At 45.9% G+C, this 18,641-nt stretch overlaps 1 protein-coding gene across 1 annotated transcript in view; it reads right to left on the reverse strand.

Moving 5' to 3' along the window:
- The window catches only part of EHD4 (EH domain containing 4), an 85,367-nt gene that overhangs the window by 14,838 nt on the left and 51,888 nt on the right, over positions 1–18,641 (reverse strand). Inside the window, exon 4 of the mRNA XM_065940419.1 lies at positions 5,393–5,805. Coding sequence (XP_065796491.1) covers positions 5,393–5,805 — 413 coding nt within the window. The remainder of the gene's footprint in view (positions 1–5,392; positions 5,806–18,641) is intronic.

An 18,641-nucleotide genomic window follows, 5' to 3' on the forward strand; every position in this document is an offset into this window, starting at 1 on the left:
AAAGCATGTTGTCCACTAGAAAGAAGAGTAAAAATGTTAATTGACCAATGACCAGACACTTGTAGTTGGAGTGGTAGTAACACCAGAGGCGGCTTGTGGCTAATTAGTCCTTACAGAACAATGAATAAACTCTCCATATTTAAATAGTAACATGATTAATCTGGGTTCCAAGTTCTTTATTCACAAGCAAATGGCACTGAGCCCTGTTGAACTTCTGAACATTTTTATCTTGTCCAATTCACTCTTTCACTTGTATAAAACTGGAAAAGTCCCTACTCATCAAATGGTGATGACCAAGGGTAAGTCAAATGGCTCAAAATGTCAGGTTTTTTGGGGGGGCTAATAATGAGCAGAAAAAGATGGATTAAATGAACATGGATTTATAGTTCACATCTATACTCTGCCACAATCTCATGAACTATGTCCAGTGATAAATGTTTGTATATCCAATGCTGAGAAGCATGTACACAGAGTGATACCAGCTATATCTACCGTGGGCTTGGAGGGCAATCGCAGCAGTGAGTGTGGGAAGCTTGCACTATGCATGGACAGTAAGAATGGAAAGGCCCATGGAATCTGGACACTGGCGAGCGATGTGGAGTCAGTCAGGCTGGGAAACATGGTTCTGCACTGGGCAACCTCAGGGTTGCCAAGGTTTAATATTACCTGATAGAGATCTGTACCTTTGCAGGCCCAGCTGGAAACCTGCATAGAACATTTAACCTCTGGGGATCAGCGTATTTTAAAAGTGGGTTTATTATGATATAAAAACTTCAGTTCATAAACTGAAGACCCAGAAGATGAACCCATGAGGAAGTAAGTGTGAGGCTTTAACATGCAGCTGATTGGCTCCCACTTGGGTTCCTTATTCTGTTGAAATCAAAGCCAGGACCAATAGTGGATGTGATTCTGAAGAGCCTTAAAGGGGATGCGAGGGGCCCACCCAGTCATCTGAGTCAGCCTTCAAAGAGATAGGCTCCTCTGTGTATGTGGACTCAAGCTACTGACACACCCCCAGTAGCTTGAGGCTGCTGACTGAGCTATTTTTAAACACTGCCTGGAAGACTATGCATCAAAGAGAGAGCTACCAGCCATTGTAGAACGACTCTTACATAACTCAGCTTGGGTCCACGTGGTGAATTTCAAAATGTCTAATTTCTTCCCCAGAAGGAATGGGCGGTACAGACAGACTGGAAAGCTCAGTCCCCCAAGGCCACACATGATGAAGAGGAGAACACGCTTTGAAGACGAAACTAAATTCCACAGAACTATACTAAATGCACCAAATCACTGACCTCTCCTTTCCTTTCTCATTTTTAGTTTGTTCCTTCCTCAAACGTTGACTCATTTTTTTACTGAACAAAGGTCTCCAAGTGGGTGGAAACCTTTCCTATTTATGAGTAGTGTATTTATAAAAGGTGGGGTGCTAGAGTAAACTTGTCTTGCTTTTTACCTTTGTGCATTTATCCCACAAACTACTATGATTTGGAGTTTGAACCTTATTTCATTAAAAAAAAATTTTTTTTTTACAGTGACCAATTTTTTCAAGTCTTTATTGAATTTGTTATGATATTGTTTCTCTTTTATGCTTAGGTTTTTGGTTGCCAGGCACGGGGGATCTTACCTCCCCAGTCAGGGATCGAACTTGCACCCCCTCCATTGGAAGGCAGTCTTAACTACTGGATCACCAGGAAAATCCCTGAACTTTATTTAACTTGACTATTTTAATGATACTGAATAAAAGTAAATTCTTATCTTCTAAACCTTTGGTGGGGGCTTTCTCCAAACAGATTACTCTAAAAAATCATGAAATGAAACTTGAATAGCATCTGAGATTATGAACAGTCTTCAAAGAAAGATGTCTACTGATATCATAAGATAGATACTCTTCGAGGCTAACCAAAAAACCCAAAGATTTTCTGTTCCTTGAAATAAAGGATTGGAGAAAAATGTAAATAGAAAAAGTAGGGAAATCATTAAATTTCAAGAGATCTTTAGTTAAGAGTGCCATTTTTCATATTATGGAAAATGTCATATTTATGATACTTTGATTACTGCAGAACTCAGCAGGACATTAACAATGCCATTTCTGGCTTTTATTTCTGGATGGGCCACAAATTCTACCTAATTATGGTGGTCTATAAATAGACACATTCCACCCACCAACTCAGAGCTTCCCTGGTGGCTCAGTGGTAAAGAATCTGCCTGTAATGCAGGAGAAGCAGGTTCAATCCCTGGGAAAAGGCCCTGGAGAAGGAAACGGCAACCCACTCCAGTATTCTTGCCTAGGAAACCCCATGGACAGAGGAGACTGGCAGGCTATAGTCCATGGGGTCACAAAAGAGTCGGACACAGCTTAGCAACTAAACAACAATATACCAACGCAGATCTGACACCTGCCAGGTGATATCTGGAAACTTATCCTTCGCATGCTTTCAAAATCACAGCTTAACAAACTTCTAAACTTTGTAGGGTTTATGTGGATGGAGAATATTATAGAATAATCAGAATGACAGATTAATGCAGAAAGCAAGGGCATGGTAAAGACCAACAGATGCTGTCCATGCTGCACTTCAGCTGAATGCTTTCTGGACCAGGGGGTCAGGCCCACTGGAGTTTGAATCTATAACTTCAGGCTGGGAAGTCTTGGGTAAGTAAGGTCACCTTTCTGAGCTTCATTTCCCTTGTATGAGAAATGAATGTCTAGCTTTGCGTACTGTGAGCAGGATCAGATAAAACAACACATGCAATGCAAATCGTGGGGCTTCTAGAACATTATAGACCTTCAGTCAAGGTTGGCCTGCCAAAGGAAAACTGGATCAGGAGAAAGAGAGATGAATATATCAAAACCCAAGAACATTTTTATGAAACAGGAACACTTCAAAGAGTAAAGCTCAGGTGACCCCTTGTCCATTTCAGCAACAAGCTCACAAATGAACATAAAACTGCAGACGGTGTATGAAGTGGATGGCACTGGTTAGTGGTCAAGGCTATTGTGCTGAGTTTAGCTTCTTCTCTGCCTGAGACGGTTTCCTGTCCCCCCTGTCAGCCTGGTGCCGCCCCAGGAACACACTGGCACAGCTCAGGCTGGAAACATCCGTACTTCAAACATTTTCCTTTATGAAAAGGAACAAGCCAGATACTATTCTTAGGAAGAAAAAAATAAAAGACAAGCTTTTTTCCTAGAAGTAAGCTCAGCAATTTGACTGCCCCCTGCCCCACCCCCCGCCTCTACACAAGGGCTTTCATTATTCCCGTGTCAGTACACACAGCAGTATTCTGTGCCTCTAAACCCAGGCCACGCCGGCCCCTTCACAGGGCCCAAGGTGCCAGGATGGCAGCAGAATCCCATGCACTTGGCACTCCCAGTGAGCCTTTTGCCTTTTATTTATTTATATGATCAAACATAGCTGCATCTTGAGTTACCAGGCCCTCAGCAATGCCTGGTAAATTAAAAAAAAAAGTCCATGGGCATTTAAAAATAGTTTAAAAGATCTTGAAATCTGCAAAGGCTATGACATCATTTACCAGCCTTGGTTATACCATCATTTTGGGTATTACGTACCCTGAAGGTGGAGTTCAGTTACATCAGCCAGAAAAGAGAAAGACCACATGCCAGGGGGTCACCAACTGGGCAAAAGCAGACTTCCTGCCACTGAGCCAGGGAGGGAAACCATCTCAGGAGAGCTGCAAATTAGTGGATTTACAAACCTTGCAGAACGGGAACAAAAGTGGCTGTTCCGGGAAGGAAGCAGCTTGTACCAGAAGAAAAGACAAAAAGCTGTGACTCAGGAGCACAGGTGGCTGCAGATCAGCAGAACCACATGGGTGGAGGGTGTGAAAAAGCCTTGGGGGGAGGACAGGAAAGAGCAGATCCAGGGATGATGGGCGGGGTCGCAGCCAGGAGGGATGCTGCCCTGCAGCACACCAGCATGCAGGCAGTGAAGAGGGGCTGGACGGCTGGTCACCTGCACGTCGGTCACCCTCAGGAGCCCTCCCCGCTGCCCACCCCAGCCAGGTCCCTTCTCAGAGCACAGAGTCTACACCTTGGCACTCACAGCTCATCATTCTGAAGAGGGGAGTTTGGCGTCCCCTCCTTCACCTGACTAGGCTGCCCAGCCCTGGCCTAGGGTGCTGTTGACTAAAGCAGGCAAAGTAATGGTCGACTCTAGACGGCTGGCCTGTGGGCCCCCAGACCAGAGCAAAGCCACTCATGGTGCAACAAGAGGAAGTGGAGAGACGCAGGTTCTCTGCCATCAGAAGCTGAAGGAAAAATGAGGCCTCCTGACCAGGGATCTGGAGAGGCGGGCCCAGGACTGCTTCTAGCAGAAGGAACAAGGCCAAAGCAGAAGGCTAGACTGGAAGCCAGGAGGGCTGTCTTTCGTCCTTTGTCACTAAAGATCTCTGGTTCCCAAACTTGACTGATCATCAGAATCACCCGGGGAGCTTTACAGACACACAGACAGACAGACAGACAGACAGACAGACACACACACTCTACCCCCAATCAGAGGCTCTGGGGCAGGGCTTGGGAACTTACATTGCTTAAAGCTCCTGAGCACTTCTGATGATCACTGGGACTAGATAAACTCTGGAGGCACTTGTGGTGTTAGAGGTGTTAGAGGTGTACATTTTATGAAATGTACATATAGGCTTTAAAGAACCATTTTTTTCCCTGTACTTTTTCTTAGAGGAGTCACATGCTCCCCTCTCTTCAGAGGCACAGCAAAACAGACTATGCTGGTAACACTTGAGGGTGGCCCAGCATCTGCAGGCACAGGCTCCTGGGGCTGCTAAAAGGCTCAGCCGCGAGGTTGGAGAGTGGGAACCACAGCCCAGAATGGGGATACAGTGTGCCCCCACCCGAAATGGCATAGTTAGTGGGCTGGGCTGAGCCAGCCTCTTGTGGCCTCTCTGCGCCCTCGTGTGACACAGGGCTCTATGCCCGAGGCACAGGGTGATGAGTACTGGTACCTCAGCACCCCACTGGTCCCACCAACGCCACCTCTTTCTGGTTCGGCGGGTCACCTTCCTACCATCCTAACATAGCAGCAGCATCCAGGTGGTGAGTGCATGCATTTCCCTGAGTGCTGGGTGCTACGTCAAGCACTCTGCAAGCCAGGTCACACTAAACCCTCCCAAGCATCCTGGGATGTGCTCTTACTAGTTCCATTTTATAGGCTGAGTCAGGCTTGGAAAGGAGTCATTTGCCCAAGATCACAGAGGTAGGAGCCAGAATCTAAAGAAGATACTGATTGTCAGGCTTGCTTCAAAGCCCTTCCACGTCCTGTTCCCTGAGGCTCCTGGAGTAGAACCTCCGCCTATTTTCCCTTACAGAGGTGCCTGCGGGAAGAGTCCCTGCCCAGGCTGCTGCTGGGGGTCTCCAGCTTACCTTGGCCAGCCGCGCTCGCTTGATGAGGTCGTTGAGTTTGCGCACTGCCGCCTTCTGGGGAAGGCTCTGGATGTCTCTGAACAGGTCCTGGGCCTCGGCCTCGAAGAGCCTTCGGTTGTCAGTGTTCTGCAGGGGCTGCGTCCAGAAGGAGCCGATGTAGACGCGTAGCACCTCAGGCGTGTTGATGACCTTGCCCAGGGACCACATGAGGGCCCCGTAGACCCGCATCAGCTGTTGCGTGTCCACTTGGTCGGCCTTGTTCAGCACCACACGGATCTTGTCATCCTGGCCCCGGAAGGCCTTGATGGCCTCTGAGAACTCGTCCGAGATGTCCAGCTTGTGAGCATCGAAGAGCAGGATAATCCTGTCCACCCGCTCAGCGAACCACTGAAGGACCTGGCAGAAGTCATACCCTGTGGGGAGGGAAGGGGCACGTCAGTGTGGCCGCCTGCGGGGATGTGCTGGTGGGGGCTCAGAACCACCTGGGTCTCCAGCAGCTGCCAAGGAGAGTGCCCTGTCCTCAAGCTGGAGGAAGGGGAGGACTCATGATATGTAAATTCTTTCAAATGGGGCCCTCTGGGCTGGATGCATCAAGTTAACACTGGGGATGCTGGGAGTCCTTGCATGGGCAGTAACAGGGGATATTGTGGTCACTCTGATTGGGCAATGCTTGCTTCCACATCTGTAATTTCTTTTAGCCCCCAGGAGTCTCTTGTTTCACCTAGTACCATCTTTTAGTTTAATGGAAAAATTGAGTAATGGCCCTGAAAAAATATAGGCCATGGGTCAAAAGCTCTCAATTTCTACCAAAGTCTCACTTTTCTGAAAGTACCAGGGCTGGAGAAGGAAGAAACCTAGTGGTCACCTGAAGTCTCATGGAGTGGACAGGAAGTACCACAAAAGAGAAATTTCCATCAATCTAAATTTTTAAGAGTGTTAAGGAGATCAAAGGTTGACCTGGCCAAAACCATGACCTATATTTATCATTTGGACTATTTATATCTTAAGTATGTTGTAAATATTTTTAAAATTGTGTTTCACAGCCATTCCATGAAATGGTCTCTTGCCAATTTTTTTCTAAAAATGACCAGACCATGACAATTCTGTTTATTTTACTTTGGCTGTGTACCAACACACTCCAAATCACACCCAAATCAACACTCCTCTCGGCTTGTGGTCAAGGCTTTTGAGCATTTCCCAGGGAGACAAGTCCCATGAGAAGAAAACAGAAGGGGCCAGTCTCCTGGGCTTATTTTTATTCTCAAGTCTGATTAGCTCTAGAATAGAGCCTCAAAGCAGTGCAATCAGAACCCAAAAGGGCTATTTCCTGATCCTATTTTTCACGCTCTTGCCTCTTTTTTTAGATCTGGAAAACTTCCAAACACATTTAACAGTCTAGAGAATAATGTGATGAACATTGACGTGCCCACCTTGTACCTTTAAGAAATTTTCACTTGACCTTCTTTGCTTCAAATACTTAAAAAAAAAAATTGAAGTGTAGTTTATTTAAATAACAAAATACCACATAGCAGTGAGGGTGAACTAGATTTTCACTTGTCAACACAGGCAAATCTCACACACACAAAAATCAGTTTCAAAAGGACATGTATAGCATTATAACAATCACTTACAATGTTAAAAAACAAAGCACCCCTCAACAACCTATGGATATGTACTACAGCTCGAATACAAACATGTTACATGGGTTTGTGGATGCTGGTTGATTCTGGGGATGGAGGAAGTGAGGAATCTAAAGTAGATGAGTGCCTAAAGGAGGGTGAGCTATTAGACAGAAATAAAGGGGGTCCATGGACTAAAGTTTCCATGAATTGAAGAACAGGTGTAAGGGGAGTAACTGAGCAAGCAAACTGGATTCAGATACATTTAAACAGGGACTTCCCTGGTAGTCCAGTGGTTGGCAATCCGCCTTCTAACGCAAGGGAGGGGGGTTCGATCCCTGGTCGGGGAACTAAGATCCTACATGCCACAGGGCAATTAAGCCCAGGGGCCACAACTAGAGAACCTCACGAGAGAACCTCATGAGCTGCAACTATGGAGCCCACGCACCACAGCTAGAGAAAGCCCTATGTGCCACAGTGAAGATCCAGCACAGCCAAAACTTAAAAAAATAAAAACATACATTTAAATAAAGAAAACATTCATGAAAGTGCTGAAACCCCCCATGACCCCCTCCCCAAGCCCCGTCCTCAACCTCCACCCCAGAGGAAACCACAGATCCTGGATGCAGGGCTTTATGTCACCGCGCATGTGCGTATGCTGCCAGCTCAGGCCTTTCACTTCTCTTTTCTGTCTCACTGAGGGGCTCCCTGATTCCCTGGGGGAAAGGAGACCAAAGGCGGTTCCCAGAATGTGGGCTAGAGCTTTTCATTGCTGTCAGCAGCCAGTTTAGATCAGAGGAAAATCAAAGGCCTATGGAACAGGTCATAGAATAGGGTATGAAGGTTCTGAGTTAAGATTTCACTTGATTCTGTCCCTATGAGGCCAGAGCAAACCTCCTCCTAAGGTAATGTGGGTTCTGTCATTCGAGACTGACCTGTGCACCATAAAGCCCAGATCCTGGATAGGAGATGCTCAGCTAATGAAAGACGGCGCTGTTCCCTGGGGGCCGGGACGACGTTCTGAAGCCACCCACTGAAGGCCCTGTGTGTGGATTTACTTTTCCAACAGGGAGGATGAACTTGTCTCTCCGACCCAATGCCTCTCTCATTTGGTAACTGAAGGTTCATAAACAGATTGAAGAAAAGGCTGTGTCTGGCATGCACACTGGGAGGACACCAGTTGTCCTTTGCTGAATGCTCTTCCTGTTGGATGGGGGTTAGCGTGGGTTCCTTGGAGACCACAGACGCTGAAGGTGTGGTGGACAGTCTCTTGTACCACTCATTAGCAGGCTGGGGTACAGATAGGTGATTTAGAATCAGACAATCATCTCCTGGGCTTCCCAGGTGGTACTAGTGATAAAGAACGCGCCTGCCAATGCAGGAAATGCAAGAGACACAGGTTCAATCCCTGGGTTGAAAAGATCCCCTGGTGGAGGGCACGGCAACCCACTCCACTACTCTTGCCTGGAGAATCCCCATGGACAGAGGAGCCTGGTGGGCTACGATCCATTGGGTTGCAAAGAGTTGGACACGAGTGAGGTGACTTAGCATGCATGTAATCCTCTCCTACCAGAGGATGGTGTTGAATCTTAAGGGAATGACGCAAAGACACAGGGAAAATGAGAATTTATCTACGGCAGAGATGGCTGAATTTAGACGGTGATAGGGTCTTCCTAACCTAGTTTTTGAGCCCAGCTCTCTGTCTTCCTTTCCATTCTGTGAACAGCCTGATTTTCTGAAAAACTCTTTTTCTGCTCAAGTTAGTCAGCTTCTTTGGTTTGCTACCAAGGACCATGATTGGTAAATAATCTATCCCCACATTTGAATATTTCCAAACTATGGATGCTTTTACAACCAGTGCCAAAAGAAACTTGCCACACCCATAGCTGTCACCTTCTCTGTATGCGAGCACCGTGTAAATGCAGCCATGCAGACACATCTCTCTTCCTCCATGGGCCACCTGGGTTGATTGTTTCAACTTTAACTTGGGTTCCTAAAAGTTATTTTAAAAAAGACTTCATTTCAATGCTTCAGTGAAATAAAAAGTTACTGGGAACAGAGCTGCCAGATCTAAGTGTGCTAAAGTGAAGCCAGTACTCACCTCTGGAGGAACAGCTGCATGTCTGTATTCTTTTGTTTTAAAGTCATGATGAAAAGCTTGGTACGGATTAAGCTGCATGGGTAGGTAGAACTGCTTTGTTTGTCATTAAGAGGTGTAAAAGAATGGCTTGTCACATGTTAGGCAGCACAATCAAAGGTGAAAAAAAATCACTGTGTCTCAGAAGAAAGCAAAGAATTGTCAAAGCTGGGAGAAGTTGGTCTGCTCAATTTTTTCCTCACATGCAGTTATTGTTATCATTATTTTACCATTTTTAAGTGTACAGTTCAGTGGCATTAAGTGCATTCATATTCTTGTGAACCATCACAACCATCCATCTCCAGAACTCTTTTTTCACCTTCCAAAACTGCAACTGTGCCCACTAAACAATAACTGTTGATCCCTTCCTCCCTCTTCTGGGCTCCCAGAGCCCTTTGTTGTTCTCCTATCAAATGACTTTACACAGTGGATTATAACCCGACGGATGTTCAGGGTTCTGTCAATAGATCATAAATTCTTTAACCGTAGGGACCACATCTTCCTCACAGTGGCACAAGTCAGTGATTATCAAAAGTGTGGGCTCTGGACTCAGGCTGCCTGGGATTCTAATCCTACCTCTGTCACTTACTAATTTTGTGACCCGAGGCATGCTGCTTTCTCTGTGTCTCATTTTCTCATCTGTAAAATGGGGCTAATAATGGTATCCATATACTTCACGGGGCTGTGGAGTACATAGGTGAAGCATTTAGAATCATCTTGGCAGCTGGAAAGTTCTCTAAAATGTTTTGACCTGGTTATTAAAAAAATCCTTGAGTCCAATTCCCAGTGTCTGGTGGGGGCAAAATAAAAGATTTGCTGAAAGATTTCTGGCTGGGGTGCAGTACAGCCTGCAGCCATGGAGAAAACAAATTTCCCTAATTAAACTGGGTAAAGGTGACAATGCAGTGATGCTCGAGCCACGTGAGAGAATCAGTGCTCAGAAGATAGCTGATAGAGTATACTGACTGAGCAGAGACTGCTTGTATTTTATGAATAGAGCCAGTGAACTTTCTTTCCTTGCTTGTGAAACAGAGGGAGTTCTACCACGTTGGCCTTAAAGACCCCGCGTGCCAATTCACTTCTGTCAAGTCCAACTCTTTGCAACCCTATGGACTGGAGTGGGTTGCCATCCTTTTCTCCAGGGGATCTTCCCAACCCAGGGACTGAACCTGTGTCCTCTTATGTCTTCTCCACTGGCAGGCGGGTTTTAACCACTAGTGCTACACGAGAAGCCCCTCAAAGACCCTGGGTTACTCCTAAAACAAGGCAATGATCCCGCTGCAGGATCCTCCTTGGCTTAGCGAAGTCCTGTGCAGGCCTGTGCGGGCCAGGAAAGCTCGGGGCAAACCTTCATGCTCAGCAGGGGGACAGCAATGAACTCCCCCCGAGGTTCTGTCACGGAGGGCGGCCAGGGACCTGTCACCCCTAGAGTGAGCCACGCTAGACTAGTGAGGTCTGTGACAACGTTACCCCTTAAGACAACGCTGAGGGCCAGTGGCCCTCAGACTGAGCGTGCCCTCAGCTGCTGTTCTGTTTGGCCTCCAGGGTGTCCCTATGCTCTGAGCTCACTGCCTTTGGTCTGGACAGCACTGGCCACCGGGTGCCCACTTTTGAGTGGAAACACAACAGCTCAGACTCTGCCTAGAGACCCAACTGTGTCCTCCAGCCCTCCTGGGCCCCTGAGGGGCACTCCTAGCTGCCATCCCCCCCAACCCCCAAAGAACTGCATGGAATGACTTCACAGGCGCCTCCCACCTGGTCTGGGAATGTCTGAGGGTGGCGGCCTCCCTATCCTGCCCCTCCAGCCCAGAAGGGTGCTTGCCAACACAGCCCTTAGGAGTGCTTCTTGATGTATTCTGTGGGAAAACGTTCAGTATTCCCTTTTTATTTTTTGGCCACCCCATATGGCTTGCAGGATCTTAGTACCCTGACCAGGGATCAAACCTAGGCCCTGTGCAGTGAAAGTACAGAATCCTAACCATTGGATTGCCAGGGAATTCCCCTAAACTTCCCTGCCTTAAACAATTTCTCAAACATGTCTCTTTGGAAACCAAAAGTACACTAAACATCCTGGAATTAGTAAGACATATCAAAGACAAAAATTTTTTTTAATGGATTAATAAATAATTATCAAGTTCCTAGGATGTGCTTGGGATTGCTGCTGAGGGACATGCTGCCATAAAATTGAGGCTGCTAGCTTTACCCAGAATAGCCCCAAACTGGAAATAATCCACATGTCCTTTGGTGGGTAGGTGGCTAAACAGTGGAATACTACTCAGTGATAAATGGATGGGCTACTGACGCATGCAACCACACGAATGAATCTCAGAAACATGCCAAGTGGGAGAAGCCAGGCATTAAAGAACACATAACCGTACAATTCCATTTACGCTAAATTCTAGAACAGACAAAGCTAAGGTCCAGTGACAGAGAGCAGATGAGGGGTTGCCTGGAACTGAAGATGGGACTGGGACTGACCACAGAGTGCCAAAAGCAAAGAAGGAACTTCTCAGGGTGATCTAAAGTTTCTGTTTCTAGAAGATGGTGGTGGTTACACAAGAAACACGAGTAAATCTGCAAATTCATCAAAACTCAGCAAGCCGTACAATGAGAGTGAGTGCATTGTAATGTACTGTACTTCAATAAAACTGACTTAAAAAGTAAAAATAAATAAGAAAGAAAAGAAAGGATGGACAGATGGCTGGAAAGAAGAAAGAAAAGGAGAAAGAAAGGGAGAAGGGAAAAAAGGAAAAAAATCCAAGGTTGCTGAACTTGCTTGAAGATATTCATCTCCACACACTGCTCAGTGGACCAGGAAGCTGAAATCTGTTCAAGGGAACTATGTCACGAATCTGGCCATGTGTGGAGTTGGATTTAGCAACAGTTCCAACAGTCTTACCCACAAAGGTTAATGTAAAATTTGGCTTGACCACTGAAACTTTGAGAGTCGTGAATTTCACAGTGTCTTGCCTCATGGCCAAGGTGCTTAAAGTCTTTCACTGTGACAGACCAGGGACGAGAATGCTCTGAGTTTATGAGAATCGGTTCCAGCTGCACAGAATGCAATAAGGACCAGGGCACACGTAGATCTGGGCGTGCGTGTGCACACCCCCAGGTGAGCATGCCTGTGGGTGTAGGGTATATACGTGCACATGTATGAGTGTGTGTGGAGAGCATAAAACTCAATATAATAATAGAACTGTCCCCATGGTACTCAATATATTTTAAATATGTTATCAGTCAATTATATATAGGGGCTTCCCAGGTGGTGCAGTTAGTAAAGAATCACCTGCCAATGAAGAAGATGCAAGAGATGCAGGTTTGATCCCTGGGTCAGGAAGATCCCCTGGAGGATGAAATGGCAACCCACTCCAGTATTCTTGCCTGGAAAATTCCATGGACAGAGAAGCCTGAAGGGCTATAGTCTATGGGGACTATAGAGTTGCAAGAATTGGACAAGATTGAGCACATCCACAGATGTAGAAACAGAGGCTTAATGATGTAAGACACCTGCCCAAGGTTACAAAGCTAGAAGATGGTGGAACCTGAACTAAAACCAGGCCCCTAGAGGAGATGCGGTGATGACAGACATTTCAATTCTGTAAGACGTTCCAATGGAACTTGTAACAGTCTGGAACAAAACAGAGCTGTAATCAGCTCAATTGTTTAAAAGTACAGCTTCTCTTTTTGTAAAAGGACCCCACAGCTATATGGCTTTCGGAGCTGGGAAAGAGACTTTGTCCTGTGGAAGATCCCAGCTTGGCATTCCTGGTTCCACGTTCTGGGAACAAGGAGGAGGCAGGAAGGAAGGGGCCCTTTCCACCCAATTAGGGGGCTTCCGTCACAGCCCTGTGGAGGCCGTGGTCTCCGTCCTTGCTGAAAAGCCTCACCAGGAAATGGCATCTGAGGTCAGGACAGTGGCCCCAGGCTCAGGTAAACACAGGGCGGGGACCACAAGGAAGCAAATTTGACTGATTATTTTTAATAGCACAACAGAAAAAAATGCTTCAAGTTACTTCCCAAAGCCAAGTTTTCTATTACGTGAGTTTTAATCAAGATGTGTGTCAACGAAAGAATGCAAGATAATGGTTCTCTCTGCCCTTGCCACTAGTGGCATTCTTGGGGTGGATAAGGCCCCCTGAGCAGCTGGCCAAGTCCCAGGACTCTGCCCAGACCTTCCCTTCTGCCTGGAGCACCTTCCCTCTCTCCCGTCTCCACCTACCCATGGCCCCAGGAGGCTTCCCCCACCCAAGCAGAGCAGCGTGTCCCTGCCTCCCTAGAGGGTCTGTTCTCTGCCACAGCCCGTGCTCTAGATGAGATTGTTATCATCATATCTGGAGTCCAAAAGCCCACTGCAGCACACCTGACACTACCTAAAACCATTCCCCTGTGATCTATTCTTCCAGCACCAGTGGTTTTCCTTTTGGAGCACTGACTCTCTATAATGATGTATTTATTTGGTGATTATGTGACAGAAACGCTGAAGGGAAACTTCACCCCTCATCTGTTCACCACTGTACACCCAGGATCCACCACTGAACAGAGTAGGTGCTCAGTAAATCTCGTTTGTGCTAAGTCACTTCAGTCAGGCCTTACTCTTTGGGCCCATGGACTGTGGCCCACTGGGGTCCTCTGTCCATGGGACTCTCCAGACAAGAATACTGGAGTGGGTCACCATGTCCTTCTCCAGGGGATCCATTTATTCCCCCCCAAAATTAAAACCAAAACTACCATATGATCCTGCAATCCTACTCCTGGGTATCTATCCAAAAGAACTTAAAACTGGGATCTTAAAGAGATGTTAGCACTCTTGTGTTTACTATAGCATAATCCCCAGTAGCTAAGATGTAACAACCTAAAAACCCATCGGCAGATGAATGAATAAAGAAAATGCGGTGTATATATACACCGGAATATATATGTGACAAGGGTGAACCCTGAGAACATTATACCAAGGGAAATAAGCCAGTCACAGAAGGACAGATACTGCATTACTTCACTTAAATGGGGTGTCTTTTTTTTTTTTTAATTTTTTTTTTATTAGTTGGAGGCTAATTACTTCACAATATTTCAGTGGGTTTTGTCATACATTGACATGAATCAGCCATAGAGTTACACTTATTCCCCATCCTGATCCCCCCTCCTACCTCCCTCTCCACACGACTCCTCTGGGTCTTCCCAGCCCACCAGGCCCGAGCACTTGACTCATGCATCCCACCTGGGCTGGTGATCTGTTTCATCATAGACAATATACATGCTGTTCTTTCGAAACATCCCACCCTCGCCTTCTCCCACAGAGTTCAAAAGTCTGTTCTGTACTTCTGTGTCTCTTTTTCTGTTTTGCATATAGGTTTATCGTTACCATCTTTCTAAATTCCATATATATGTGTTAGTATGCTGTAATGTTCTTTATCTTTCTGGCTGACTTCACTCTGTATAATGGGCTCCAGTTTCATCCATCTCATTAGAACTGATTCAAATGAATTCTTTTTAACGGCTGAGTAAGCATACACACTGAGGAAACCATATCTGAAAGAGACACGTGCACCCCAATGTTCATCGTAGCACTGTTTATAATAGCCAGGACATGGAAGCAACCTAGATGCCCATCAGCAGATGAGTGGATAAGGAAGCTGTGGTACATATACACCATGGAATGAGGTGTCTCTAAAACAGTCAGACTTGGAGTCATAGCGTGGAGTGGGGACTGCCAGGGGCTGGGGCGAGGGGAAACTGCCAAGCAAAGGGCATAAAGCTTCAGTTATTGCCGAGCGAAAGTGAAAGCTGCTCCGTTGGTTCTGGCTCTAGGCAACCCCATGGACTATATACAGTCCATGGAATTCTCCAGGCCAGAATACTGGAGTGGGGAGCCTTTCCCTTCTCTAGAGGATCTTCCTAACCTAAGCATTGAACCCAGGTCTCCTGCATTGCAGGCGGATTCTTTACCAGCTGAGCCACAAGGAAAGATGAGTACATTCTAGAGAATTGCTATACAACCCTGTCTGTAGTTAACAATACTGTACACCTAAAAATTTAAGAGGGTAGGTCACATGGTTAAGTGTTCTTACCACAGTAAAGTAAAATAAATTTGGTTTAATGAAGTATATTGCCTTAAATAAGAAGTATAACAATTTTTAGCAAGTCCAAGGGTATAGTTGCTTAAATAGTGCTGTGAGTGTCTTAAAAAAGGGCTGTTACTAATTATAGGGAGTACAAATCATCTCAAAATAAACATCAGTTATCCAAGGGGTCACTCAAGTATTAAATATATATTTTTAAAAATAGTCACTTCAGTTAACAATACAGCTCCTTCAATTAAACATGTGCAAGGAGTCCTTGTATTGTTTCCAGGACGAGTTTACTTCACAACTGGAAAAGGCTGTTTCTGAAAACGTTACTGGGGTTAGATGCAGAGTGACTGCTATAAATAAAGAATTGCAAAAAATATTTACTGAGCTCTCGCAACATTCCTGCACTGTCAGGAGAGCTTCACATGAATATCATCCCCCGTAATCCTCACAGCAAGCCCGTGAAGCATGTACTATTATTATCTCCCTTTTACAGGGGCTTCTCTGGTAGCTCACATGGTGAAGAATTTGCCTACTATGCAAGAGACCTTGGTTTGATTCTTGGGTTGGGAAGATCCCCAGAGTAGGGAATGGCAACCCACTGCAGTTTTCTTACCTGAAAAATCCCATGGACAGAGGAGCCTGTTCATGGGTCACACTCAGACACGACTGAGCAACTAATGTGTTCATGTTTACAGGTAAGGATATAGAGAGTCAGAGAGGTTAAACAACTTACCCAGTGTCATATAGCTATCTCCCAGGGGTGCCAGAATTCAAACCCAGGGATGCCAATCCCAAAGCCTGCAATTATACCCACTGCACCGTGTATACACCAGGATGGTGGGATTAAAGGTGGTTTTTGGTCTTTTTGGTCTTCTAAAAAGTAGTTTTTAAGGGTTTTGTGATGAAAATATATTATTTTTGTAATAAGAAAAAAATAAACATGGACAAAATCACTTGTTCATGTATGACTGGGCTAGCAGTATCATTTAGGAGGGTGTTCCCTTCCTTCTGTACTGGTGTTTACAAAACTAGGGTCTGGATTTCTAGCACTTTCTAGCTTATCGCCATCTCAGGAAACCCGGGGAGTGAAGTGATGCCTTTGTAAATACACAACTCCCTGTGAGCAAAGGCAGCCCCGCTTCACTGGGGCGAAGCAGCGGGGAACACACTGGTGTGAAGTGAGTCGAGACACTGCTGCTGCTGCCCTCCCCACCTCGCTTCTCTTCTCTAGCGGGATTCCTCCTCCTCCCAGCTGACCAGACACGCAGTTAGGCTGGGTGGGATGGGGATGAAGGGGTGTGGGCGGGTCCAGGCTCCTGCTGGGTATTGGGGGAGCTGATATTAAACCCCTCCCTGGATCCAACAAGACTCTCCAAGAAGATGAACGCTACAGCATCTACATCTGCATGCTTGTGCTGTGCTGTCATGTCCAACTCTCTGCAGCCCGCCAGGCTCCTCTGTCCATGGGACTCTCCAGGCAAGAATACTGGAGTGGATAGCCACTTCCTGCTCCAGGGGAACTTCCCAAACCAAGGATTGAACCTGAGGCTCCGGCGTCTTCTGCATTGGCAGGCGGGTTCTTTACCACCGAGCCATCAGCGGAGCCCCTACATCTGCATATAGCATCACCTTTTTGAGGAGGTTCAATGTGTATCCCCCTCAGTTTTCAGATGTTAATGGTCACCTCTTGGAGAATGTAACTGGCTACAATAAGAGTCCCATAGTTACATAGTTCTCGACCTCCCTGTGCCTGGTCTGGCCACTAAACGCACCACTATTTAAATTAATAGTGGACCAAGGACTGAGCGTGTCCTGAGATGGGCTTGGTGTTGTTTATCCCCCAGCTCCTCTCCCCACTCCTCTCCCTTTGGGATTTAGTCCAATACCTTGTGAATTTATTTTTTATGCCTGTTTCCTCCTAAAATAAACAAGCTAGCCCCACAGCCTGTCTCTCCTTCCTATGGAGGATGTTGTAAAGATAACGATGAGGCAGACAGTGCTGTGTGACCCCAAAGACCCCAGACATCACGGAATCACAGCACACGGGTGGAGAGGAAACAGAGAAATGCTCCGCTTGAACTGTCAGCACAGCGAACGAGGCTTCTCCTGGTCACGTGACCAAGTCAAAGGGAAAATTGGGTTTCATATTTCACTTTCCATTCCAGGTTAAAAATTAGGTTAAGAAGCAGATCTGAGCCCTAGGGAAAGACAGCACTAGTACATGCCATTGGAGGCTCTTTGCTGGAGAGAGAAATTGGTGAAAATCTATTAAGAAAAATCTACATGTCTTGGAGCTTGGTTCAGCTGCTTCACTGTGCCTGCCATCAGTTTCTGTATCTATCAGATGGGTCAGATGCTCAATATGGATTCCTTCAAATCATAAAGATATATATGATGGTTCTGAATATTAAGCTTTTCTGAAACAAAAAGTCAGATTCTCAGGAAAATCAATTTACTGCCTGTATAGAAGGTAGCATCAAGTTCTAGTATCAGCATAAGAATGTGAAACCATCTGGATGGTTACAGGAATATTCAGTGACTAACTCTCGGGGATAAGATGAACAAATAACATGTTTCATGTTATTATATTCATTTCACCGGACTCATGTGCTGTGGCATTTTGGGGCTGATTTGAAGGTCCTTGCATGTTTCCATAGGGGCAGTTAGTTGCCCTTCAACAGTAATTTCCTTGTCATTTAATTCCAAACACCTCTAGGCTGAAATAAATTAACAGAAGAAAAGTCACAGAATTTGAGATTTTCAAGGATACTGAAGAAGTCATCAGGTTTAACCTTCTAATACTATAATTAATAGAATTCAGGAATTGAGTGTCACGCACACGGAAGCTGTCCCTTCCTCACCCTCAAGTGGGCTTTGTTTACCTCAGGTGAGAAGGTCTTACACAATATGTCTATAAATCAGGCAGTTTGTACTTGTCCTGGGTTTTCTTGAGGCAAAATGCCAATGGTATACAGACTCCACCCAAGGATGATGAGGCCAAATACTCACAAGACTTCCACCTTGATAATGCATCTTGTCATTTTTGTGGTTCAGAAGGACAAAGAGACAATGTCTCTTCACGTCATAATTTTCCACAGAGAAATGTTAAACCCAGGGGGTGACAACTTTGGATCAACAAATGACTTGCAGAGTGACCTCTCCCCTCAACCCCTTCCCTGCCCTGTTCCTTTTAAACATTCCCAGTGTTGAGTGAGTGTTCTGTGAACATTTGGACAACAGCCAGTCATGAAGAACAGCTCCAGCAACTAAGCTATCAGATAACCCACGCCGAAAGCCAAACCATTATAGTTATTTCTGGATTTATGTCACAGATAGAAAGACAGATCAAGCCAGTGGGGACCATATTAGTAGTAGTGTTAGTGGCTCAGTCATGTCTGACTCTTTGTGACCCCATGGACTGT

The sequence above is a fragment of the Muntiacus reevesi genome, chromosome 7, assembly GCF_963930625.1.
Source record: "Muntiacus reevesi chromosome 7, mMunRee1.1, whole genome shotgun sequence".
Classification (NCBI taxonomy): domain Eukaryota; kingdom Metazoa; phylum Chordata; class Mammalia; order Artiodactyla; family Cervidae; genus Muntiacus; species Muntiacus reevesi.